The 26,924-nt window shown below is 41.7% G+C and overlaps 6 protein-coding genes and 1 pseudogene across 6 annotated transcripts; all 7 read right to left on the bottom strand.

Moving 5' to 3' along the window:
- Positions 1 to 367: 367 nt before the first annotated feature.
- Positions 368 to 867, bottom strand: LOC117516841 (annotated as a pseudogene).
- A 4,798-nt stretch (positions 868 to 5,665) lies between these two features.
- On the bottom strand, positions 5,666 to 6,119 carry LOC117516838 (histone H2A-like). Its single transcript, XM_034177703.1, has one exon. It carries the CDS (start codon positions 6,091 to 6,093, stop codon positions 5,707 to 5,709), a length of 387 nt encoding a protein of 128 aa, XP_034033594.1. The 5' UTR covers positions 6,094 to 6,119; the 3' UTR covers positions 5,666 to 5,706.
- Positions 6,120 to 8,105: 1,986 nt separating this feature from the next.
- Positions 8,106 to 8,542, bottom strand: LOC117516840 (late histone H2B.L4-like). The gene has a single exon (XM_034177706.1). It carries the CDS (start codon positions 8,527 to 8,529, stop codon positions 8,152 to 8,154), a length of 378 nt encoding a protein of 125 aa, XP_034033597.1. The 5' UTR covers positions 8,530 to 8,542; the 3' UTR covers positions 8,106 to 8,151.
- Positions 8,543 to 9,346: 804 nt separating this feature from the next.
- Positions 9,347 to 9,764, bottom strand: LOC117516842 (histone H2A-like). Its single transcript, XM_034177707.1, has one exon. The coding sequence runs from the start codon at positions 9,753 to 9,755 to the stop codon at positions 9,378 to 9,380; it is 378 nt and encodes a 125-aa protein (XP_034033598.1). The 5' UTR covers positions 9,756 to 9,764; the 3' UTR covers positions 9,347 to 9,377.
- A 481-nt stretch (positions 9,765 to 10,245) lies between these two features.
- On the bottom strand, positions 10,246 to 10,684 carry LOC117516839 (late histone H2B.L4-like). The gene has a single exon (XM_034177704.1). The coding sequence runs from the start codon at positions 10,667 to 10,669 to the stop codon at positions 10,292 to 10,294; it is 378 nt and encodes a 125-aa protein (XP_034033595.1). The 5' UTR covers positions 10,670 to 10,684; the 3' UTR covers positions 10,246 to 10,291.
- Positions 10,685 to 14,856: 4,172 nt separating this feature from the next.
- LOC117516837 (histone H3) lies at positions 14,857 to 15,489 on the bottom strand. The gene has a single exon (XM_034177702.1). The coding sequence runs from the start codon at positions 15,319 to 15,321 to the stop codon at positions 14,911 to 14,913; it is 411 nt and encodes a 136-aa protein (XP_034033593.1). The 5' UTR covers positions 15,322 to 15,489; the 3' UTR covers positions 14,857 to 14,910.
- A 1,024-nt stretch (positions 15,490 to 16,513) lies between these two features.
- On the bottom strand, positions 16,514 to 18,848 carry LOC117516835 (histone H1-like). Its single transcript, XM_034177701.1, has one exon. The coding sequence runs from the start codon at positions 18,466 to 18,468 to the stop codon at positions 17,833 to 17,835; it is 636 nt and encodes a 211-aa protein (XP_034033592.1). The 5' UTR covers positions 18,469 to 18,848; the 3' UTR covers positions 16,514 to 17,832.
- Between the last annotated feature and the right edge of the window lie 8,076 nt (positions 18,849 to 26,924).

The raw sequence follows: 26,924 nt of genomic DNA, 5'->3' as shown, positions 1-26,924 counted from the left end.
CCACTTCGTAGTACAGGCCCCTGAAGAACAAAAATGCGTAAATGAGAGAATCAGCTCAGCTATTACTTGAAATTGTTGACATTCTAATAAACTGTGCAGTCTGCATAAATTGGGTGTGGCAATATGGCCGCCAGTTTGCCTCAGCAGGGGGAGTGTGGGCCAATGAGCGATCCAGTGATTTTATATATAAATACATTTACACACATATCGGTGGGTCCTCTCCCTGTAGCTAATGTTTTTAACTGTTAAAATTTTGAATCCGTATTACCTTGTACCCAAGTTTCTTCACTAAATGGAACGAGCCATATAAAAATACGTACAAACATCCCACAATAAACAGATTGTAAGCATACAAAATTAGGAAAATGCTCTTATTGGTCGGTGATGTGGCTCTTAAAAGAGCCGTTTTGTTGACTGTAGCTGTTCTCAGATCAGTTTAAGCCCTCTCTCCACGGATGCGGCGGGCCAGCTGTATGTCTTTGGGCATGGTCACCCTCTTGGCGTGGATGGCGCACAGGTTGGTGTCCTCGAACAGGCCGACCAGGTAGGCCTCACTGGCCACCTGCAGAGCCATCACAGCAGAGCTCTGGAAGCAGAGATCGGTCTTGAAGTCCTGAGCGATTTCTCTCACCAGGCGCTGGAAGGGCAGCTTGCGGATCAGCAGCTTGGTGGATTTCTGGTAGCAGCGGATCTCTCTCAGTGCCACGGTAACGCAGTGCAGTGCCTGTAATGGTGTGGCTTCTTTACGCCGCCGGTAGCCGGAGCACTCATCCGGGCGGCTTTGGTAGCGAGCTGCTTCCTCTGAGCTTTTCCTCCGGTGGATTTACGGGCGTTCTGCTTGGTTCTGGCCATATTAAACTTACGCTGTTTCTCCTACGCAGACAGTGTTGCCAGATCTGAAATATGCAACTATCATACCAAAACCTCAAAATTATCGTATTTTGGGAGAAATTATTAGCCTGAGTGCAACGCCTGCAAAATGATTCTTGGGTCAGAGAGAGATGCGTGTTTGGGCAACCAACTGAAATTATCGTACATTTTGGATTTTTTCCCATTATTGATCGTGCACTCTCCTTTACAGGAAGGAGCCCTCTATTGATGTCACACTTTCAGAAGAGGGAAAGAGGCCCCAGTTCTGGTGAGCTTCCACCGGCAGTGCAGTAGCTTTCCTCTGTGGCCCTCACCAGGATTTGGAAGACAACTCCCAATTCCACGTTTTGTTGCCACATTTTGTCTGATTTCTTTATCACTAATAAAACTGTGCTTTAAACCACTCATCGCCTTGGCTGTCCTGCACTTAGGGGTTCACCTCCTCCCGACTGTAACATTCTGTCCAGCCCAATGCTAAATGTTGCACTAGCTCTACACTAAGGATTAGAACAAAACTTCCCGTATCAAATAGAGGGGATGGCAGATGGAGCCTTTTTATCGGCTGAACAGCTCTGTGTGGAAAAAGTCTACAGCACTTCACATTTAACAATGCTGTGAGGATGTTTTTCAGCAGCAGGAACTGGGAGACTAGTCGGGATTGAGGGAAAGATGAATGCAGCAATGTACAGAGACTTCCTGGATGAAAACCTGCCCCAGAGTGCTCTTGACCTCAGACTGGGGCAACGGTTCATCTTTCAGCAGGCCAATGACCCTAAGCACACAGCCAAGATATCAAGTGTCTTCAGGACAACTCTGTGAATGTCCTTGAGTGGCCCAGCCAGAGCCCAGACCTGAATCTGATTGAATATCTCTGGAGAGATCTGAAAATGGCTGTGCACCAACCCTCTCCATCCAACGTGATGGAGCTTGAGAGGTGCTGCAAAGAGGAATGGACCAAATTTCCAAAAGATAGGTGCAGCAAGCTTGTGGCATCATAGTCAAGAAGACTTGGGGCTGTAACTGCCGTCAAAGGTGCATCATCAAAGTATTGATCAAAGGCTGCGAATACTTATGTACATGTGACTCCTGAATTTTTTAGTTTGAATAAATTTGCAAAACTTTCATGTTGCCATTGTGGGGTGTTGAGTAGAAGGGGAAGAATAAATGTCATCCATTTTGGAATTTAGCTACAAAATTTTTTTTTTTTTTTTGAGGCATTTCTGCAAAGCCAACAACTATGCAGTGAGTGAGTCGAGTTGACCTTCACCCAAATGATTGCCCTCTTACCGATCTTGCCAAGGCAGTTCTGGAATTCACCTGTGTGTTTGTCAGATTTGCTTTCCACATTAGGGTGAAAATCAAACTGCTTGACCTTTATGACTTTTGTTGAAATAATTTTTGGAAGGTCACGTCAAACTTTAGGAGAATCAGCAAAACAACCCATACCGACAAAAAAACCCCTTTGACCCCACTGATTGACCTTTTGCAAATTTGATGTTGCCGGTGCAATTCCAGAACCCACCTACACGTGTGCCAAGTTTGGCGGACATCAGAATGAAAATCCTAATATGACCTTTGACCCAATGATGCTGACCTTTAACACAAATGTTTTGAATGCTAATTCTGGGGTTGAGGGTCATCCATATGTCAAGTTTGGGGGAAATTATCCAAAGTAGCTGAGAGGAGTCAGAGACCAAACAGGTAGAACATCTGACCTTTGACACAATGACCTTAACCTTTGAGAAAACAAACGCCTGAATTGGCACTTCTGGGGTCAACAACATGCACACAGCTGGTCTGATGGAAATTCCCAAAAACACATGTATGCGCACAAAGACGCAAGCACTTTCACCTTCTTAAATATTTCTTGCAAAATAAATTTGCTAAACATTTGTTAAATGTGAAGAAAGCAAACTTCAAAGTGAAAAAAGGTTGTAAACATCACAATAAGCATGCACTGTGTGCACGCGCGGATTTTCATTTTTGGCCTGCAGGGATCACCAAAGAGAAGTACCATCGGGTTTGACACGAAGAAGAAGAAGAAGGCAATCTATAAATATGTTATGCTTACCAGTTGGTGGCGGTAGTTCTCCATTTCGTTGTTTTCCTATCTCCATAAAACTACAAGGAAGAAATGGAAGCGGGAGGAACATAGAGATGAATGAAAACTAGATCGGACATCGTTGGGCTCTGCCCGTCATCTTACATCTGGCAACACTGTACGCAGGCTTGAAAAAGGAATCTCTCCTCTCTGGCGACACCGGACTTATAAAGGAGCCGCCAGAGCGCCGACAGCGCTGATTGGTCCTGACTGAGCGCATGCTGCAGCAGATTGGACAAGAAAAATTTGAAATTGTCAGTAAACCCCTCCTACACTGTTCCAATGAAATAAGAACAACATACATTGTTCCGAACCCAACAGCCGTGTACCACAACATAACATTAACATTTTATTGTGTGATGATTTTTTTTTTGTACAAATAGTACATAAAGGCACACATCAAAAGTTAAAATTTATAGTAATAATTAAAACCACAATAATACTAATTGCACAATTAGTACATAAATACCATCTAAGGTTAAAATAATACTTAAAAAAGACAAATGCAATTCATACAATAGCACACAAAAACACACCACCTAGCCTAAAACCATAACAATACCTAAAATCCATAATAGCGATCATACCTCCTCAGCCATATGCCATGGTTAGGTAAACTGTTCCACAAGGTGGCAATTCTGTTGCTGAAAAAAAAAATCTTTCTGAAAATTCTTTTTGAAAAAATTGGTTGAAATCAACATTTTCATGGCAGTTTAATATTTTATAAGCTTCAATAAGGCCCCCACAGGTTCTTCTGTTTTCTAGTGTAGTAAGTCCGAGTTCATCTAACCTGTTTTCATAAGATAAATGTTCTAAACCAGGTACAATTTTTGTTGCCCTGCGTTGAACTTTTTCTAATGTATCTTTGTCCCTCTGCAAAAAGGGGGACCACACTTGTACACAATATTCTAGATGAAGGCTAACATAACTCTTATACAATACCAGGAAAGATTCCTTACTGATAAAATTTAACAATTTATTGATGAGACCCACCACTCTATTAGCTTTTGCAGTTGCATTACTTATATACTTGGAAAATGAAAACTTACTGGTAAACAAAATACCTAAATCACTTTCTTTCATATCTATTTTATCTCCTTTCATGTAATACTCATAACAAGGATTTTTGCACTAAAGTGCATTACCTTGCAGTTTTCACTATTAAACTTAAGTAACCATTCTTTTGACCAATCCAGCAGCTTATCTAAGTAAGCCTTAATACAATTGTAATCCATCCTCTAATGACTGCATAGGGTGAAACAATTCTGTGTCATCTTCAAAAATCTTACTCTTTGCTGAAAGAACACCCGACAAATCATTTACAAAGACTAGGAACAAAACAGGTCCTAGGACTGATCCCTGAGGGACCCTATTTGTTACCTTCAATAATGGTGACTTATGCAAACACACTGTTTCCTTCCTCTAAGAAAGTCTTCAATCCAGACATTAAGTTTTCCAACAATACCATACTTATTTAACTCAGAAATTAACCTGACATGTGGAACAGAATCACATGCTTTGCAAAATCTAAGTACAAAGTATCAAAGGGTAACCTTGTAGGGACAAGACGATCTCCCGATCAAGGCCTCCATGCACATTCCATCAATGCGTGTTTATCGTTGTGTGCAGAGCATTCCCCACAAAGATCACTTTTTTCATTGTGTCGCTGGGGTATTTCCCATGGAGAACGCGAAAATGGCCGTGCGTAATTGATCGATAGGAAAAAATATACGGAATTTTTAGACTAAAATTACCATAACTTCCTTATTTCTTAACCAATCTTGGTGTCAATTTCTTTGTTTTTTCATGCTCTATCAATTGCACCTGTAAAAGGAACAACAATGCACACCAACAATGCAACAAACAACACACAACAATGCATTTACAACAGTCAGTAAACCAGAACATCTCATAACATTTTCAACCTGAACATATTTGCAGGGTCGCTACAATATATAATACAAGAACAAATACACTATAGTGTACGAATTCTTAACACATTTGGTCTGCAACATATGAAAAAAAATGTTGCACGTCTCATGAAAGACATTTGTAGACAGGTAAGTATGACAGCATTGCTTGTTACAGCAGTTTTATAGAGGGTTTTCATGTGACGTATTGGTCACGTCATTTTGTGTCCTGTGGCCATTCTGGATTACAAAGTGGTGGCCGCTGTGATTACACTTCGTGCATTTGGCGAACAATTGCACAAGTTTCAACGTCGATGTGAAGTAGCCTCACGGCACCATGGCGCTGTGAGAGATCCGCCGCTAACAGAAATCCACTACTCACAGAATCTCATTTTATTTTATTCGGCAATAAAATTATATAACAATACATAAAAATACTGCAGAATAGTCCTTTAACATTGCTCAGGCTGATCGCTGATCCCGGCTTGTTGAATAGACACTTCGAGAAAGAAAATATTAAACTAAGCGCACTCACCCGCCCCAACAAAGGCAGCCAATCACAGGAGCTGCGTCTGTCTCTATTCAAATTTACCGCGGGCGGTTTTCAGGGTTTGAGCTTCATTTCACAGAAACAAACGCGGAGCAGATGTCATTAATTCAACACATTCATGACAACTTAAAATAATTAAATCCCCAACACGTTTTAAATGTGATGCGACGTTACAGAGCTGGAGTGTTTGACACCTCATATTTACTTATGGAATTTGGCTTTTTTAAGACTGTGGTTGGCTCTGAAAAGAGCCGTTTTGTTGTCAGAGCGTTGTTTTACTTGGGCTTGCTCTTTTCGGTCTTCTTGGGCAGTAAGACGGCCTGGATGTTGGGCAGCACGCCGCCCTGAGCGATCGTCACTCCGCCCAGCAGCTTATTGAGCTCCTCGTCGTTGCGGACAGCCAGCTGTAGGTGACGCGGGATGATACGAGTCTTCTTGTTGTCGCGGGCAGCGTTTCCAGCCAACTCCAGAATCTCAGCGGTCAGATACTCCAGCACAGCCGCCAAGTAGACGGGAGCGCCGGCACCAACACGCTCCGCATAGTTCCCCTTCCTCAGCAGCCTGTGGACACGACCGACCGGGAACTGAAGCCCGGCACGAGAAGAGCGAGTCTTCGGCTTCGCTTTAGCCTTTCCACCAACTCCTTTGCCTCTTCCGGACATTTCAAACGTAGTATTGCTCGCGTTCTGCTAAATAAGCACACGGTGGGGAGAACGCTGTCTTTTATAGTCTCCTGCTGTTCGGTGATTGGACAGGCGGAGCTGTAGCAGCAGCGTCCAATCAGAAAATGGAGTGACGTTGCTTTTTTTTGGGAACTTGAGCATACAAGAAAAGTGTAGATTTAAAGAAAAGTACTAAAAACGATCGCTACATTAAATCTGGAAAATTGTTCAGTTCACTACTCATTATTGTAAAGTGTTGTGCAGATCAAATTAAAATGTAAAGTCTGGTAGACTGAAAACTAGTGAAACTAGAAAGACGACAATTTTTTTTTAAAGGAGTCAGTGCTGCTGATCATGTTTATTTTAAAATCCTCAAGTGACATTCTAGTAAAACAGGTAGCAAATTATATACTGTATTTTCCATAGTATAAATCACTTTCTTTTATTTGGGGGGGGGGGGGGGGGGTCCTGTGACTTATACTCCGGTGTATTTATAATAGTAACTGTAATAATTATTTTTATAAGACTTACCCAGGAATCAAAGCACTAACAAAAGGAACTTCAGTAATAGTAAAGGTCACTTATCATACTAAATCAATGCACAAAAAAACAAATTAGAGGGTTGATTATACAGAAAAATGTGCTTTTTCCTTTTCCTAAATATTTTTTGATGTGATTTTATTTGAAAAATGTTAAAATAATTCAACTTATTTGTGGTGTGTTTGTCTGAAACAGAATGTTCAGGAAGACAATAAAAAATCATATCCGTTTCATTGTTAAGTAGTAATAAAATTCCCCACTTTGTCAGGAAGGAGAATTTCATGTATCTTAAAGTGTAGGTGACGCTCTGCCAAAAATGTGCACAAATAATCACAAAAAATTATGAATTGTTGATATTTAAAAAAAAAAAAATCCTGATAAATGTCTATAAGTGCTCAGGTGAAGGATAAACTACAGCTGTCTGAAGCCTGCGCTCTATTTCAGCCCTCAGCCTCGGCCATATTGTTGCTACGTCATCACTGGAACGGCACCTACTGATTCAAGCCCAGATCAACTGTAAACACAGCGGCGGTTGAGCTGTTTACGGACGAGTTCAGAACTCTGCCTGGTGATTATAAAATAAATAAATAATGCAGGCGATTTCAGCAGGAGATGATACTTTTTTTGTCAGCTCTTTGGTCTATTCGCCCAATTAAAAAAAATTTTTTTACTCTGTGATACCAGAAAAACATGCCAATTGAAAAAGATTCTGCCAGCGAGAATAACTGTTCTGACACCGAAAACCATCTGCATCTTCGACCCGATCCACTTGGTGCAATCGGGGATGTCAGTAGCCTGTAAAAATATACATTAATGGGGCTAAGATAATAGTTCTGGAACTGACGCTAGAGGTGGGTGGATCGATCCTAATATTGATACCAATGCTGGTATTGATATTGAACAATCCTCATGTAAAAAGATTTCATACTCAAGCTTTTTTCTCTCCCGCACGCACTGACTGCTGCGCACGCAGATTCATCAAAGTCTACTCTGCACTGTGTCAAACAACACGGAGCACCCTTGTATTGAGGTTTGTCAGCTCTCTACCTCGGGAGAGTTATGTTGAGTGATTTTTTTTTTTTAACAAAAATGTTGATTGAGAAACTATTTTGTTGTCACATACAATGTTTGGCGAAATTCTATCCTAGGTCTTTTGGATCTATGAAGCTTAAATATGAAAATGTATCGGCGATACTAGGCCTGCACTTACTTGGTATCAGATCAATACCATAAAAATAGTGTCACCAACACATGTAGTTTGTCATTTGACCATTACTAAAATTATTTAAGCTTCAAATAATTAAAGATACAAACAGCAGTTTGAATTATTACGTTAGGACGAGTGTATTTCATTTTTCCCCCCCAAAATGAGGGTCTAAGCAGGTCAGACTAAACTTACTGTTCAAACTAGCAGTACTAATTTAACTTATTTAACAAAACACAGTGAGGACACTTTGCTGTTCGGTTGCGTGTGTGTGGCTCTTAAAAGAGCCGTTGTGTTGCCGCACAAGCAGCTGTTCACTTGGAGCTGGTGTACTTGGTCACGGCCTTGGTGCCCTCGGACACGGCGTGCTTGGCCAGCTCACCGGGCAACAGCAGGCGGACAGCGGTCTGAATCTCTCTGGAGCTGATGGTGGAGCGCTTGTTGTAGTGAGCCAGACGAGACGCCTCACTGGCGATGCGCTCGAAGATGTCGTTGACGAACGAGTTCATGATGCTCATGGCCTTGGAGGAGATCCCGGTGTCGGGGTGGACCTGTTTCAACACCTTGTACACGTAGATGGCATAACTCTCCTTCCTGTGCTTTCTCCTCCTCTTGCCAGGTTTACCGGCGCTCTTAGCCACAGACTTCTTGGCGCCTTTCTTCGCCGCTTTGGTTTGCTGTGGATCAGGCATCTTGTCGCTCAGTCGAAGGAAAATAAATTTTCGCCTACCGCCGGTGTTCTTATAGACGCTAATGCAAATCGCACTGTGCAGATCCACGTCGGTGATTGGCTGACCGTTTTACGCCTCTCCAGCTCAGTGCAGGCGGGTTTTAGTGTGCGTCAACTTACAACCGTCTGATTTCACATAATCGACCGTATCAGCTGTTATTTTGAAACGTCAATAGAAAGAAATATACATTTTGTGCACAGCGAGTGGCGAGACAGATTAACAAAAAACATTGTTTCAAATATTGTAATTACAGTAACATGAAGCAAGTCCGATACATTAAATATTAGATTCGATAGATTAAGTATATGTACACAAAATAAGGAACGGCTAAAACTTTGAAACTTTTAGGCTCACATTTGAGTTTTTTTAATAAATACTATATCTCGATTCCTTGGTGACGTCACCCCACTCTAAAGCTATCCAGTATAGAACCGGGCAGTGTTCTGTTTCTCCCATCAATGGACTTTTTACCTGACAATTACATTCCTCGACCTTAAAAGATCATATCACTAAAACGAACAGTGTATTGTGTATTATGTATATGTGTATTATTCCACTGGTCTGCATAAATTTATTACATGAACATATCCGAGTTGAAAAATTGTTACTAGAGTGGGGTGACTTAACTATGAACCCATTTTAAAATGTTTCATACTAAAATTGATGAAAACAGGACGTAGCAAGTTTAAAGTTTGTCAAACAAAATACTTAAGGAGTTATATGGAACGAGTTTGAATTTGCGCTCTTGGGAGTGGTGTTTGGCTCTGAGAAGAGCCTTTTGGCAGTTAGTGATTTTCACTAGTTCAGTTTTACTTTGACTTCTCGGTCTTCTTGGGCAGTAAGACGGCCTGGATGTTGGGCAGCACGCCGCCCTGAGCGATCGTCACTCCACCCAGCAGCTTATTGAGCTCCTCGTCGTTGCGGACAGCCAGCTGTAGGTGACGCGGGATGATACGAGTCTTCTTGTTGTCGCGGGCAGCGTTTCCAGCCAGCTCCAGAATCTCAGCGGTCAGATATTCCAGCACAGCCGCCAGGTACACGGGAGCGCCGGCACCAACACGCTCCGCATAGTTCCCCTTCCTCAGCAGCCTGTGGACACGACCGACCGGGAACTGAAGCCCGGCACGAGAAGAGCGAGTCTTCGGCTTCGCTTTAGTTTTTCCACCAACTTTGCCTCTTCCAGACATTTTGTTTAGACTATTGCAGTGTATTTAGCGATATAAGTGCAACGGCCACATCTTTTATAGCCGCATCCTGTTCTGTGATTGGTCAGGTGAAGCAGTAGCAGCAGCGACCAATCAGAACAAGGAGTGGCCTTGCTGTTTTTTTTTTTTTGTTTGTTTTGTTTTGTTTTTTTTCCAGTTTCTAAGTTTGAAGTCGTCAGTATAAACGGTCTTAACATTAAATTCAACAAACTATACCGGTAGATTTGCAGAACTTTGAATGTGGAATTCAGTGATTATTTGCACCATTTTTATCATCAGGATATACATTACCCCAGCAAACAGTGGGAAGTTAATCCCATCATTTTACAGCGTATGTTAGTTATTACTGCATTATAGAAGCATGATTTTATATTCATATATACCACGAGGACTTTAGTATAAGATTTATATAGAAAGAAAAGTTAGTTAAGATGTGTTTTAAAGTGAGGCCACTTTGCTGTTCGGTTGCATGTGTGTGGCTCTTAAAAGAGCCGTTGTGTTGCCGCACAAGCAGCTGTTCACTTGGAGCTGGTGTACTTGGTCACGGCCTTGGTGCCCTCGGACACGGCGTGCTTGGCCAGCTCACCGGGCAGCAGCAGGCGGACGGCGGTCTGAATCTCTCTGGAGCTGATGGTGGAGCGCTTGTTGTAGTGAGCCAGACGAGATGCCTCACTGGCGATGCGCTCGAAGATGTCGTTGACGAACGAGTTCATGATGCTCATGGCCTTGGAGGAGATCCCGGTGTCGGGGTGGACCTGCTTCAACACCTTGTACACGTAGATGCCATAAGTCTGCTTCCTAGCCTTCTTTCTCCTCTTGCCTCCTTTAAGCGTTTTCTTCGCCACCGACTTCTTGGCGCCCTTCTTCGGGGCCTTGGGTTGTTGTTGCTCAGGCATGCCGTCTCTCAGTTACCTAAATACAGTAAACCGCGTCGAGCTGGTGTTCTTATTGACCCTGTATGCAAATCGGACTGTGCAGATCCATGTCTATGATTGGTTGAGCTGCTTCCGCCTCTGTACTCAAATCTGCCGTAGGCGGGTTTTTTTCTTCTTTTTCTTTTGGCGGGCTTCACAAGCTTTTAATTTTCCTTATCATTTGAGGCAACACAGATATGAGACAACTTTGAGAGTTATCAATTTGATTTTTCTGTCATATATTTTTCTTTAAAATAAGCGATTGAGTATACATATATATTTTATTTATAGCAAATAACACTAGCAATAGAGTACCAAAGTGTGATAGCATGAATCCATAGCAAGTTTTGCATAGGTGTCACCTGTCGCAGACCGAACGGTCCCCTTAACCTCCCCATGACACGGTTCACAGATTAGCACCTCATTTCTGCTTCAAACTGCCAGCCGTGGCTATTTGCACGGCCGCCGTGTCCATAACTCTCATTTGGCTATTCGCACAGCAAGACTATGTATCAACAAACATACTGCATTCAAGATGTCTTAACTCCTTTAATATTTTTCAATTTTCTTGATTTTTTTTTTTTAATTCAGCTGTGTCCATAACTTTCATTTCACGGCAAGAATCTGGTGGCAAAACTTGGAACTACTTGTATAAACAAACATACTGCATTCAAGATGTCTTACCTCCTTTAATATTTTTTTGATTTTGATGATTTATTTATTTTTTTATTCAGCCGGGTCCATAACTCTCATTTAATGCAGTATGTTTGTTTATACAAGTAGTTCCAAGTTTTGCCACCAGCCTTGCTGTGCCAATATCCAAATGAGAGTTATGGACACGGCGGCCATGCAAATAGACACTTCCCTGCACACCAGTCATCATGTATCTCAGCAACAGATATCTGAAGCTTTTGTACAACAATCATTTCTACATAAATTCAGCATTATTTCACCATAAAAGATGGAGGAAGCAATCAGACCTAAACAAGCTGCTAGCTGATGCGTTCACTGTGCATCAGACATTTCATAGCGTCACAGAATTTCACCTAATTTCTGCTTAAATGGCATCGTTTCTGCTTAAAACTGACTTAAGAATGATTTAAGAGGTTTTACCTTTATCATCTGATGGTTAATAGTCTCAATCCATTTGATTGCTTTGAGTGAAGGGACTCTGTCTCAGACATGTTGCTGTGGTCCGAAATGATGCATGCACAGATGCGCAGATTGATTTTTGGGGGTGGACCGTTCAGTCTGCAACCCCGGGTCATGATTAGGATCAACACCCAGGATAACACATTCGATACATGTACCGGTAATCCCTGATATCAGCAGTACACGTGGCAAGCAGTTAGTTTGCTGTTTTGTGCAGCAACTGAAACTTCACAAAAGTTTGCACCAAAACAACAAATTAGCACAAAATGAAAACTAGACAAAACACTTTGCTGTCCCTCACATAACTACATTCCACATACAAAAGTTCTTCATTCTTCCAGCTCAGTGCGGAGGGCAGGCCAGGGGCTTATGCAGAGGGAACATGGACAGGAACCCCACCCCACCAACATCATTAGAGTAAAGGTCCTCCCACTGATCTCTACATATTACCGGATTGCTCATTGGCCAATATTTTTGAAGCAAACCAACTGCCATATTACCACTCTGATGTTTCGCTCCTGAATGCTCTTTTCTGTTGATCTTTAATGAGGCGCACGGAACTTTATGCTTTGTAATTTTGTTAAACATACCTTCATGTGCAGCTATAAACTGCACAAATCACCAGTTCAAAGGCTGTGGACGAACATTTCACCTGTGAGTATGATTGAAATGGGAAGTAATTAACAATAATTTGAAGAGTTCTCTCCCTTATTCCAGCATATAGGCAAATATAATAATAATAATAATTGGCTTATTAACTCAACATGTGTAGCCACATGTGTTTTGTGTTGGACAAACTATTTTAAGACATTTATTAGGTCTACTTGTGCATAGTTTTGGAGCTTTATTACTTATATTAGAATCAGAATCACCTTTATTGTCCTTGTAATTTGCATTACAACAAGATTTGAGTGCAACTCCAAAAAGGTGCTTTCCGTGGTGCGAGTAATTTTTAGCCAAATAAAAGATAGTGAAATTTAACAGTAAATTATTCAGAGTATATGTACAACTAATATAAACATAAGGTAAAATAAAATAAAATGTGGACTAAGTAATGTAAAACAAGAATTATGTACAACTGTGGAATCATATTGCATGGGAATATTGCACATGGTTTACAGATATTGCACAAGAAACTTGATGCAGATTAGAGTAATTTGTTTTTGTTCAGAGCAGTGATCGCTCTGGGGAGAAACCTGTCCCTGAGTCTGTTTGTCCTAGTTTAGATTGACCTATACCGTTGGCCGGACGGTAGTAGGTCAAACAGGTGATTGCTGGGATGGGATGTGTCTTTGCTGATGCTGGCAGCTCTGCTAAGGTAGCGAGAGCTGGCAATGTCTTCCAGGCTGGGCAGAGAGCAGCCAGTGATCCCTTGGACCATTTTGATCACCCTCTGCAGCTCTCTCCTGTCTGCTGCTGTGCACTCCCCGAACCACGCTGTGATGCAGTACATCAGGATGCTCTCGATGGTGGCTCTGTAGAACAACACCAGCAGCTTCTCCTCCAGAATGTTTCTCCTGAGCACCTTCAGGAAGTGGAGCCGCTGCTGGGCTTTCTTCACCACCACTGTGGTGTTGGCAGTCCAGGAGAGGCTGTCAGAGAGCTGCACTCCCAGGAACCTGATGGATGTAGAGCGGGGTGGGTCAGCCCTGTTCTTCCTTAAGTCCAGGATTATTTCTTTTGTTTTTGTGGTGTTCAGCGGCAGGTTATTAGCTGAACACCATGCTGTCAGTCGATTTACCTCGTCTCTGTAGTTGGTCTCATCCCCCATTAGATGAGCCCTGTCACAGTGGTATCATCTGCAAATTTTGTGATGGCGTTTGTGGGATGGGTGGGAGAGCAGTCGTGCATGTAAAGGGTGAACAGGAGGGGGCTCAGTACACAGCCTTGAGGGGAACCGGTGCGGAGTGTGATGGTGGAGGAAAGGTGGGAGCCAAGTTTCATGGACTGTGGGCGGTTTGTGAGGAAGTCCTTGATCCACTGGCAGATGGGGGTTGAGATGCCCAGATGTGTCAATTTCTGGACCAGGATCTCCAGGATGATGTGGTTGAAGGCTGAGCTGAAGTCCAGGAAGAGCATCCTCACATAGCTCCCCTGGTGCTCCAGGTGGCTCAGCGCAGAGTGGAGAGCTGTGGTGATAGTGTGCTCTGTGGAGCGGTTTGCCCTGTAGGCAAAGTGGTGGGGGTCCAGAGTGGGAGGCAGACAGGCTCTGATGTGCTGAGAGACCAGTCTTTCAAAGCATTTCATGACCACAGGCGTAAGTGCAACAGGCCTGTAATCATTTATGCTCTTCATTGCTGACTTCTTTGGGGCTGGAATGATGGTGGAGGATTTGAGGCAGGGTGGAATGGTGGCCTGTGACAGGTTGAAGATGCAGGTGAAAACTCCAGCCAGTTGGTCAGCACACACTTTCAGTACCTTTCCAGGTACACCATCGGGGCCGGCCGCCTTCAGCACACGTCTCTTCATGTTCCTGAAGTGTTAGGAACATGAAGGAACATATTAGGCTGAAGCTCATAGAGCTGTGTGTAAAAAATGTTGTCATTGCAGGGAAAACTAACTCTCCTGTAGCTACTTAAGTGGTGTTTTATTGGTGTCTATTTAAAAAAAAAAAAAAACACTATTTCTGTATTATCCATCATGACTTTTGTTCATGATGTGGTACCAATACACACACACACACATATATGTTTGATTCCACAAAAAATTGTATAAACTTTGATTAAAGAATTATAATTTTTAGCATTGAGTATTTGTCCCAGTGAGATATGAGGAAAGAGTCAAAGCAATAAAAGAAAATAAATCAAATATCTAATCATGACATGCATAGGGATCAAGCTTACATTATCTGAAGAACAAAAATGCATAAGCTACAGCTGTTTTTAACTGTTAAAATTTTGACTGTATTGCCCTGTACAAGTTTCTTCACTAAATGTAATGAACCATATAAAAAAAAATACGTACAAACATCCCACAATAAACCGATTGTAAGCGCACAAAAAGCTCTTATTGGTCGGTGATGTGGCTCTTAAAAGAGCCGTTTTGTTGACTGTAGATGTTCTCAGATCAGTTTAAGCCCTCTCTCCACGGATGCGGCGGGCCAGCTGGATGTCTTTGGGCATGATGGTCACCCTCTTGGCGTGGATGGCGCACAGGTTGGTGTCCTCGAACAGGCCGACCAGGTAAGCCTCGCTGGCCTCCTGCAGAGCCATCACAGCGGAGCTCTGGAAGCGGAGGTCGGTCTTGAAATCCTGAGCGATTTCTCTCACCAGGCGCTGGAAGGGCAGCTTGCGGATCAGCAGCTCGGTGGATTTCTGGTAGCGGCGGATCTCTCTCAGCGCCACGGTGCCGGGCCTATAACGGTGGGGCTTCTTTACGCCGCCGGTAGCCGGAGCGCTCTTCCGGGCGGCTTTGGTAGCGAGCTGTTTCCTCGGAGCTTTTCCTCCAGTGGATTTACGAGCGGTCTGCTTAGTTCTGGCCATATTAAACTTACGCTGTTTCTCCTACGCAGACTTAAAAAAGGAATGTCTCCTCTCTGGCGACACCGGACTTATAAAGGAGCCGCCGGAGCTCCGACAGCGCTGATTGGTCCAGACTGAGCGCGCGCTGCAGCAGATTGGACAAGAAAAATTTGAACTTGTCAGTAAACCCCTCCTACACTGTTCCAACAAAATAAGAGCCAACAGCCGTGTACCATAACATTAATATTTTATTGTGTGATTAAAAACAAAATGTACAAATAGTACATAAAGGCACACATCAAAAGTTCAATCAATTTTCAATCAATTTTTTTATATAGCGCCAAATCACAACAAACAGTTGCCCCAAGGCGCTTTATATTGTAAGGCAAGGCCATACAATAATTATGTAAAACCCCAACGGTCAAAACGACCCCCTGTGAGCAAGCACTTGGCTACAGTGGGAAGGAAAAACTCCCTTTTAACAGGAAGAAACCTCCAGCAGAACCAGGCTCAGGGAGGGGCAGTCTTCTGCTGGGACTGGTTGGGGCTGAGGGAGAGAACCAGGAAAAAGACATGCTGTGGAGGGGAGCAGAGATCAATCACTAATGATTAAATGCAGAGTGGTGCATACAGAGCAAAAAGAGAAAGAAACAGTGCATCATGGGAACCCCCCAGCAGTCTACGTCTATAGCAGCATAACTAAGGGATGGTTCAGGGTCACCTGATCCAGCCCTAACTATAAGCTTTAGCAAAAAGGAAAGTTTTAAGCCTAATCTTAAAAGTAGAGAGGGTGTCTGTCTCCCTGATCTGAATTGGGAGCTGGTTCCACAGGAGAGGAGCCTGAAAGCTGAAGGCTCTGCCTCCCATTCTACTCTTGCAAACCCTAGGAACTACAAGTAAGCCTGCAGTCTGAGAGCGAAGCGCTCTATTGGGGTGATATGGTACTACGAGGTCCCTAAGATAAGATGGGACCTGATTATTCAAAACCTTATAAGTAAGAAGAAGAATTTTAAATTCTATTCTAGAATTAACAGGAAGCCAATGAAGAGAGGCCAATATGGGTGAGATATGCTCTCTCCTTCTAGTCCCCGTCAGTACTCTAGCTGCAGCATTTTGAATTAACTGAAGGCTTTTTAGGGAACTTTTAGGACAACCTGATAATAATGAATTACAATAGTCCAACCTAGAGGAAATAAATGCATGAATTAGTTTTTCAGCATCACTCTGAGACAAGACCTTTCTGATTTTAGAGATATTGCGTAAATGCAAAAAAGCAGTCCTACATATTAAAATCTATAGTAATAATTAAAACCACAATAATACTAATTGCACAATTAGTACATAAATACCATAGAAGGCTAAAATCATAGTTTAAAAAGCATAAAATGCAATTAATACAATAGCACATAAAAACACACCACCTAGCCTAAAACCATAACAATATCTAAAAACTGTAACAAGTTAAAAGATTTCTTTGAATCTTCTATTTTATAGTAATTTTTTAATCCTTTAATTCCTCTTTTCCCTTCAATAGCTTCTATATAATGGGGCCCAGAGACCACAAATAAATGCAGCATGGTTCTATTATGTGGAACTAATCAGACACACACCTGAACTTAAAAGGTTTCCCTATATCTTCTCTTTTTTAATGATTTTTTTTTTTAAATCCCTTGATTTTCTCTGGAAAAGTAATTTCTACATAATGGGGCCTAGAGACCCCAAATCAATGCAGGATGTCTCTGCTATGTGAAACTAATCAGACACACCTCAACTTAAAATACTTTCCTGCACCGTCCTGCAATGATTTGGGGTCTCTAGGCCCCATTATATGGAAGCTATGTGCACTGTGTTTCTGAGTACGTTTTCTATGTTCTCCCATTTTTTCATGGATTTCCTTCCATGTCCCCCGGTGTCTTCACACTTCTAAAGGCACTGAGGTTAAGTGAAATGATATTCTAACTTATTCCATCAAAGCAGCGGTGATTCAGACGGTGTATGGGCGCCAACCTGCGCCAGAAACGCCTGACCAATCAGGAGCCGCGTCATACAGCAACGTCACTGGTAGCTTCTGTTAAATCGAGTCAAAATAAATGATCTTTAAAAAAAATGCACTGTGTTGCACAACTTCTCAATCAAAAAAATAAAGTTACAAATGTAAAAAAGTGTGAAGTGAAAACGAACTATTTTGTTGAACACAGAAACAATGTTGACACCTCCATAAGGAACTTCAACTTTTATTTTTCTTGTATATCTCTTTGCCCTTGTGTTTTGTTCGTTTGTTATTGTATTTGTTGAAATAAAGTTTTTGAAAAAAAAAGTCAAAATAAATGCAATTTTCACCTTTCGAAGCTGAACAATGTTTTTTTTTTTATCTCAACGATACACCGTTAAAAACATTTCTGCAGGAAACTCGTGCCCTATATGCACATAAGTCCATATTACAGTTTACTTTACATTAAAGGATGCTCTTTTGGGGAAAAAGGTGGGTGGCTCTTAAAAGAGCCGTTTGTTGTTTTTGAGTTTTTCAGCACCTCACTTCTTGGTTTTGGATTCCGCAGTCTTCTTTGCAGCTGCTTTTTTGACTGCCGGCTTTTTGGCCCCCTTCGGCTTCACGCTGCTCTTTTTGGTCTTCGGTGCCTTCTTCGCTGGCTTTACGGAACTTTTTGGCTTCTGACTCTTCTTCGCCGATGTCTTTTTAACGGTCGTCTTCTTCTTATCCACCTTCTTGCTTGCTGCGGATTTCGCGGGAGCAACCGCTTTGACTTTGGGAGCGGATTTCTTGGCGGCGATCTTCTTCTCTTTCTTCTCCTTCTTAGGTGCGGCCTTGTTGATCTTGAATGATCCGGAGGCTCCGACTCCTTTCGTGTGAATTAGTTCGCCGCGGTCCACCAGATTCTTGAGGCCTTTTTTCACGCGGGTGTTGTTGTGTTCCACGTCGTATCCCGCAGCAACCAAACCCTTCTTGAGATTAACTAAAGACGTCCCGGAGCGGCTCTTGTTCTGACCCACCACCTCAAGGATCAGAGCGCTGACAGGCTTCTTGTGCGATGTACTCGGTTTCTTCCTGGGTGTTGTGGCGACCTTGGGTGCCTTGGCGGCCTTTGTTGCTTTGGGTGCTTTGGCCGGCGGAGCGGCATCTGCGGCTGGAACTGGTACAACTTCTGCCATAATCTTCGACGTTGATCCACAAACCTCACTGAGAGTCTGACGAATAGATTGTCAGAGGCGGTACTTAAACACAGCATGAGAACCGTAAAGACTCAACCCAACCCGCTCTTCCTCTGTGCTGCCTGAATGTCGCGCCGCTTTGTGTTTTCTCTGCACCGAAAAACGAGCCAAATTTAAACCAGCACAAAGAAAAGAGCACTATAACCGAACAAAAATGACAGCGGGCTTGTGTCTCTACATATTTAGGTCATTTAGAGCTTTGAGGTTTTCTGTATTTTGTTGGAGAAGCCTTGAAAGCTCCCTTGTCTGGTGCCGTATGAGGCGCTTCTCTGTTGTTTTGCCCACTGATTTCTCTCCTAAATACTCCAAAGTCCGTTAGAAACCCACGAAAACCACTTCGACAGTGAGTCCAAATGTTTGTTCACAGATTAAAATGAAAAACAATTTGATTGTGCAAAATGTTCAGTATTAAATCTGGGGTGGTGTGTCATCTGCAAACACACTCGGACGTTTCAGGCAGGATATACCGACCGACATGTAACTGTTAACTTAGTTCTCATTAACACTATATACGTCATTCAGTGGATTTTTGTTTTGTTTTTTTGGACCTCATGAACATCAAATTTGGCTTTCAAATGTGTCATTTAACAAGCTGCGTATCACCCATAATTTTGGTATTAAAAAAGTATCTTCATAGTTGTTGATGTCTGCAAGAATTTTTCCAATATTTTGTCAGTGCCTTTTTATGTCAAAACTCCGCGTCGAAGCAGTTTATGTCGAGACTGCAAAGTATCATATAAAGAGAAACTACATTTAAAATGAATGTTATTAATAATGTATTCGTAGAACACATTTTATATTACGTATGTTCAGACATTTTGATATTTCAGGTTTGATGCATGTTTTGTTTAAGTTAACATGATTAATTTTTATATAATGTTTCAATGTAATAGATAAATTGTGTTTATGTTTGAAAGAGATGTAACAAAAGCAGTGGTCTGTGTATGTCCACATCAGTGGACAGTGTTACAGGTATGTTATAAAAGAGAAAAACGTAAACTGGGATAAATCCTATTGACACGAGAGCTGATCTTCAAGAATTAGATCATATCGCTAGTATATTGATTATACAGGGACTGATCAACTTGTCTTTGGAGTTAATAAATTCTCAGTCTTTGTTCTGGATTAATTCTTCCCAATAAGTACATACTTCCACAGTGGGTATATAAATAAAAAGTACAAAAACACTTTTATGGCCCCAAGTAATTTACAAACACAAGTGGTTTTATCAAGCTACATATTTAATTTTGTTTTATAATAACTTGACAAGATCTTAAATTGTGACAGGGAAACTCATTTTTACATGTTTTGAGATACAGAACACTATATTAGATTAGTGTTGTTACATATACTATTAATTAGTTAATATTTCTAAGTACACCTTAAACTGATCCTGACAAATACTGTAAGCAAAAGTTCCTTTATGTCTATTCAGTTAAGACTCATATATTTGATTCTTTGATTGTTCACTTTTTGAGATGATTTATATTATCTTTGTCTTACAAATCAGCCTGTTCACAACTACTCCTTTCATCATTCATTGTTGCAACTTCCTGATGTTGCAGGTTATCATTTAAATCATGGGCCACTTCCTTAATTCAGAAGCAAAAATAGATTTCTTCCATCTTTCAAACATTGCAAAGGTGAAAATGTTTCGTTACTTACTTTGCTTTCATCGCCAAGAGGTTAAATTCCGTATTTATTTATTTATTTATTGATTGATTGATTGATTGTATTCTTATCATGGTTACATAAAAGGTTACTTAGCCATTAATTTACAATTACAATTTTATTTTCCTTTAAAGTAGTGCTATATAAATGACTTGAATTAATGAAGTGATTTATTAATTTACAAAGCACTTTGATCTCGTGGGGTGAAGGTGATGGTGGAACAGTTCAAGGTCCTGGGAGTTCAGTTCAATAACACTGCTGTTATGGAGACCGCCATCAATGGGATGACAGGAAAGTACATCAAGACCTTCAGAATGCTCTCCTCTCTTCAAGGTCAAAGACATACTCATTCTACCCTACAGCTGTGAGGCATGAAGAGTTCGGTCCAGGCTGAGCGCTGAGTGATCAACTGATGAATGATGACATCAGGAAGCAGCAGAGGGTCCAGAGTAGGGATGGGTATTGATCAGGTTTTATCGATATCGATGTCATTATCGATTCTGCTTATCGATCTGATTCCTTATCGATTCCCTTATCGATACCTCGTGAATTTTGTACTAAAAGTAGGCTTTACAGGTTTTCTATGTATTTCCTTGAGTCTTAAAGTAAGTAAATATGAAATTGGTCACTGTATCCTTGATCGCTGGACATAAATAAAAATAAACAAAACTGTGTTTCGCTTTGAAATTATTCAGACTGAATTCTATGGTTCTATCTTGACTTGTCAGAGAGCCGCGCAACATTTGGAGCTGTGTGAACAGAACGGAGGACGATTCTCGTTTCTTTCTTGCAACAAGACAGGAGTCCCAGTTAGTAACTTTAATCCGCACAAAAGTGAATCATGACTCATATTCAGGGATGAAAGTGATGAAAAACAAAAGCTGAAACCCAAAATTACCCCCCCAACACCACCTGCACGAAAATGTTTGAATTCTAGAAGCTCTGAAATGCAATCTGTGACTATTCCAGACAATAAACTGGAATGAGTGCTGAATCCATTTAGGTGAGAAAAAAAACACAACTTTCCTTATTCAAATTCATTCCAGTAGTATTCTGCTCTTACTAGGATGCAGCAGTTTTCTAGTTTGGCAGATAGTTCTGGAGGAAATCACTGAAGAAATTAACAAACTGAAAATATGGTTTGACCAAAACAAATTGCCATTAAACTTAAATAAGACAGGGATGAAATGGAGGTGTGAGAGTCACTAGGTGTTCACAGGAAACACTTATTTCTGTATGTATTTATTTATTTATGTTAGTTGCTATTATTTATTTTCTGTTGTGTTTCTATTCAGGTTCTTTTGTCTCTTTCTCTAAAATTGTATATAATAATCATTAGATTATTAATATATAAGCAAAAATAAATTTAAGGAATATTACAATTTGAAAACAAATGCACCCGAACGTGATGACGGCTGCAATTGCTAAATGCTAACTTTTAACATTGAAAATGCCATAGACATGCTAACGCGTTAGCATCGCTCCCGTTTTTAAGTTATAAAATACATCTATCAACTGTTTCAGAAGACCATAACAGGTCGGTTTAACATAGAAAAGGTAAATAATACTCACAGACATATGCTCTTTAGGGTTTTAGCGGGGGAAAATTAAGCGAAAGAAAGAAATAAACGAAGCAATCGACCGAAGCATTGCTTCAATCTGCGAATCACGCTTCGATTGGTTCAAGGTTCAAAGCAAAGCCGCGCTGCAGAAAAGTTGATTAAGGACCCGCTGCAGGGTCTGTAATCAATGTAGAGAAATGATCATTTTCCTGACAAACACCCGCCAAAACAACGGCCACTCTGAAGGACCGATAACAGAATCGTTAAGCACAAAGCTTATTGATGTCGGTGGATCGAATCATTTCTTAACGATACTCGAAAGGAACCGGTTCTCGATACCCATCCCTAGTCCAGAGTGTGTTAAAGATTATCGAACAGAGCCAGCTACGATGGTCATGTCACAAGAATTCAGCACCATCAGGATGCCAGGGAGCTGACTTGGGTGGTGACCTACAACAAAAAGACCCAGAGGAAGACCAAGGAAGAGGTGAATGGGCAGCATCAGCAAAGCTGTCGATATTCAAGGGTTGCCATTGGAAGACATCGTGAGGATCACCCTGTACACCGGAAGAATGAAGGGCCTTCTGGCAGACAGGCAGAAACTGGTGTCTGATGATTATGATGATGATTTAAAGCACAAGCCACATTTTCTGCTTTACTTACTACATGCACACTTCAGTAACTCAGGTCTTACAGGTGACTGCTAACACAAAGTGTAAAAGATTTAGCAGAGTGGTCCCAGTCTTTGATATCGATAACAGATATAACTCACACACACAGTCATCTTCAACCGCTTAGTCCAGTTAAGGGTTGCAGGGGCTGGAGCCTATCCCAGTAATCATAGAGCGTGAGGCAGGGTACCCCCTGGACAGGACGCCAGTCTGTCACAGGGTCACATATAGACAAACAAACACAGTCACATCTGCACGCACACCTACGGACAATTTAAAGTTTCCAATCCATCTAACCTGCGTGTCTTTGGATGTGGGAGGAAGCCGGAGCACCCAGGGAGAACCCACGCAAACACGGGGAGAACATGCAAACTCAACACAGAAAGGCCACAGGCGGGAATCAAACTCATGACATTCTCGCTGTGAGGCAACAGTGGTAACCACTAATCCACCGTGCTGCCGAACAGAAATAACATTCCAATCCCTTCAGCTTCTCCCTTGTTTCAGTCAGAGTTGCCACAGGAGGATCTGTGTGCTGACTTGGCACAAGCTTTAGGCCGGATGCCCTTCCTGACACAACTCAACATTACATGGAAGATGAGCAGAGGTGGCCTTGAACCTGGAAGTGGTTATCTGTTGAATTTTACATATTTTATGCAACTTGCCCATTGCAAGAATGGTGGCCAAATGGTTAATGCACTTGATGTTGGTGCAGAAGGTTCCTGGTTCAAATCCCACCCCTGCCATATTTTTCCATGTAATGTGGCATTGCATCAGGAAGGGCATCCGGTGTAAAAGTTGTGCAAATTCATCAAACTGACCATTATCAAATCAGTATTATTCATTCATTCATGAATGAATGAATGAATATTAGCCTTCCAAGTTTTCTAAATCATGTTTTACTCTTGATTTGTTTTTTGTTTTTTTGTTTTTTTCAGCTGGTAATGAATCATACAAAGCTATGAACCCATGTTTTTCTGAAGCCTTAGTGTCCCATTAATAAAATAGAATGTTAATAATGAAAATTATGGGATGTGCTGAGGAGTGGCAGAGCAGAGGCTGGGGTGGGACAGAGAAGTGACCGCCCTCGCCAGAGTCCCAAGCAAAAGCCACACCATTTTGCTTTTGCTTTTACTTGGGACTCTGGCAACCACTGAGTTCTGCCTCCTCAGTGGTTGTCATAGCAACCCCAGAAGCACCTGACTTGTTGAATCTGACAACACCTGCAATCAACGCACCTGGGGCATGGTGAGTAATGTGGCCCATAAAAGACAGTGGAGTTTGACCAGGAGACATGGGCACGAGCAGACAGGACGAGGCAGAGAGGGCACAGGGCACTGGGCAGGTGAGGCGCCAGGCGGCGGTGTCCTAAGCTGTGTGGCATGGTGAACAGAGGATGAGAGGAGAAGCTGCTGGAGAAATCAGGAACTACACTGGTACAGGTACCACTGGGCCCAGCTGGATTAACATCCAGAGGGAGCACCACAACATGGATCACATGCAGCGGCGGGGGAACCCTGCCGGGTCCGTGAGTACAGTTTATGTGTTTGTAGTGGTGCTCATGAAGTAAGAGTCTCTGGCTACAGGGACATTTTGCTGTGCATTTGCTGGTCCCAGAGTGTGTGTGTGTGTGTGTGTGTGTGTGTCTGCCAGGTGTATGGGAGGAGACAGACGCCAAGAGGGGAGACAAGTACCGCAAAGTTGATCACACACAGCCGTAGGGTAGGAAGCGATGCTTGGAACAGTGTAACAGATAGCCTTTAGCCTTTGAAGTACGTCCAGTATTGGTGGCGTGGTGTTGGCTTTGCCTTTATATTCCCTAGGGGAAGATTGTGACGCACACTGGATGTCAAGACCGACCCACCCCAAATAAACCGACATCTCGAAGACGCCCACGGACTGACCTGACTCGCGGATGCTCTCTACCCACTGGCATAATTATTTTTAGTTTAGAGACTGCTGATTTTAACTGGTGTTATCTTTTTAAATACTCTAAATTATTTGTTAAATAAATTGTTAGCTTGGGTGGTTTCCTTGTTTGGTTGTTCCACCTCTCCTTTTCAATATCAGGTTGAATCGTTTCACTTCATTCATCAAATCCACTTTTTTCAAAAAATTACAACATACTTACTCTTCACCCCCATTACACTACCGACACAATTTACAAAATGAATATACAGGAAATGTTGCCGGTGCACAGGACAAGAGGGTTTCAGAAACAGACACCATACCCATCTCTGGATGGAGCCGCACCTCAAACAGAGAGACAAAAACAGAATCAGACATCAGAAAGACAACAAATACAGTATAATGTGTCAGCATTAAACAACAAGAAAAACAGAAGAAATACTAAGGTGATCGCCGGCCACTAGCCCCAAGCTTCACTAAAAGACCCAGACTTTAGATAAAGCTGAGGCCGCAGCACGCTCCATTTACTAGTAAAATTAATTTAAAAGAGTAAAAAGCAAAAGGGAAAATAAGTGCGTCTTAAGTCTGGACTTGAAAGTCTCCACAGAATCTGACTGTTTTATTGACACAGGGAGATCGTTCCACAGAACAGGTGCACGATAAGAGAAAGCTCTATGACCCGTAGACTTTTTATTCACTCTAAGGACACAAAGTAGTCCTGTATGCTGAGAACACAAAGCCCAGGCCGGTACGTAGGGTTTAAGTAGGTCAGCTAGGTAGGGAGGTGCCAGTCCGTGAACAATTTTATAGATTAGTAGCAGAACTTTAAAATCTGATCTCACTGGGACAGGAAGCCAGTGAAGAGACGCCAAAATGGGTGTAATGTGGTCAAACTTTCTGCTTCATGTCAACAGTCTGGCAGCAGCATTTTGAACCAATTGGAGAGCCCTAATGCTGGACTGCAGTAAACCAGAAAATAGAACATTGCAGTAGTCCACTCTAGAAGAGACAAAGTAATCTTACTGTAAAACAATGTTGAAGTATTAAATCTTTTTATGAAACAAATAGTGGTACTCCATAACTGTCCAGTTTCATACTTATCAAATAGTTTTTCTTATGTAGAAAAATGTGACTCCCACAAATATGTATAAGATGTGAATGAAATTCAATTAATATGCCCAATGCATAGTGGATAGCTTTTGGAATGTGTTTTTGTGGTTTGAAATAGGGACAGTCTCTTTGGAGGTCTGTGGTCTTAACAGTCTGTTTCATACCGAGTTAAAGAAAGTATCATTTGAAGTCTTAACTGTCTGAAAATAAAAAATAAAAAAAATTAAATATTTTAACATTCTAACATTGTTTTACACTAAGAATACTTTAGACATTGCTGTGTATGTCTATTTGTTGTGTGAAAACTCAGTCTTTCTGTTTGATTTTATGTGTGATTGCAAATCAACGGTGACTGTATGGCGCCACCTGGTGGATCACATTATAACTGTTGTTTGGAAATGTTCGACAACAGACTGACATCGTGTTGCAGGGCCACACTTAGACAAGCAAACACATTCACACACCTACCGGCAACCACACAAACCCCACAGGCGGGAATCAAACCCATAACCTTCTTGCTGTGAAGCAGCAGTGCTAATCACAAAGCGATCATGCTGCCACCAAGACAGACCCCAAGACAAATTTTTCAAAGGTTTTATGGACAATGAAATGAAATGAGATATGACTGGATGAACACACAGCACCACAAGTTTTTAGAAGATACTTTCTTCAAGCAGTGGTCCAGTATAAAAACTTTGCATCATTCAAGAAGGCCGTGATTTTTATGCAGGACAATGAGGACAGAATGCTCCATCACATGGACCAGCCAGATCTTGTGGGCCATTCTGAAACACAAGGTTTACAGTGAGGGGCAACAACAGCTGTGGTCGCTTCTGCATCAAAACTTGAATGTCACTACATGAAGAAACTGGTTCAACTCCAATACTGCACAGCTGGTGCCGTCACACTCACCTTAAAAAATACAAATTTGGTTAATTTAGTGGAAGATGGTCATCCTTGCTGAGTGAAAGGATATACAGTAGTGTTCAGAATAATAGTAGTGCTATGTGACTAAAAAGATTAATCCAGGTTTTGAGTATATTTCTTATTGTTACATGGGAAACAAGGTACCAGTAGATTCAGTAGATTCTCACAAATCCAACAAGACCAAGCATTCATGATATGCACACTCTTAAGGTTATGAAATTGGGCTATTAGTAAAAAAAAGTAGAAAAGGGGGTGTTCACAATAATAGTAGCATCTGCTGTTGACGCTACAAACTCAAAACTATTATGTTCAAACTGCTTTTTTAGCAATCCTGTGAATCACTAAACTAGTGATACAAACAGCAAGAATGGTGACAAAGGTCAGTTTCATTTTGTACAGGGGTCAAAAGTTAAAGTTGCTCCAGTTTTGGTAAAAAAAAGTGACACAAATTACTAGTTGAGTTAACACGGTTTTAAAAAGGAATAGTTTGGACCATGCATCATCCTTACATATCACGTTACGGGGTAACATATGTCACGTCATAGAA

The sequence above is a fragment of the Thalassophryne amazonica genome, chromosome 9 (genome assembly GCF_902500255.1).
Source record: "Thalassophryne amazonica chromosome 9, fThaAma1.1, whole genome shotgun sequence".
Classification (NCBI taxonomy): Eukaryota; Metazoa; Chordata; class Actinopteri; order Batrachoidiformes; family Batrachoididae; genus Thalassophryne; species Thalassophryne amazonica.
This window is presented reverse-complemented; position numbering and strand designations above follow the sequence as displayed.

What these genes read in the sequence shown, in the direction of transcription:
- LOC117516838 (XM_034177703.1), bottom strand. Translation starts at nt 6,093, where the DNA reads ATGTCCGGAAGAGGCAAAGGAGTTGGTGGAAAGGCTAAAGCGAAGCCG.
- LOC117516840 (XM_034177706.1), bottom strand. Translation starts at nt 8,529, where the DNA reads ATGCCTGATCCACAGCAAACCAAAGCGGCGAAGAAAGGCGCCAAGAAG.
- LOC117516842 (XM_034177707.1), bottom strand. Translation starts at nt 9,755, where the DNA reads ATGTCTGGAAGAGGCAAAGTTGGTGGAAAAACTAAAGCGAAGCCGAAG.
- LOC117516839 (XM_034177704.1), bottom strand. Translation starts at nt 10,669, where the DNA reads ATGCCTGAGCAACAACAACCCAAGGCCCCGAAGAAGGGCGCCAAGAAG.
- LOC117516837 (XM_034177702.1), bottom strand. Translation starts at nt 15,321, where the DNA reads ATGGCCAGAACTAAGCAGACCGCTCGTAAATCCACTGGAGGAAAAGCT.
- LOC117516835 (XM_034177701.1), bottom strand. Translation starts at nt 18,468, where the DNA reads ATGGCAGAAGTTGTACCAGTTCCAGCCGCAGATGCCGCTCCGCCGGCC.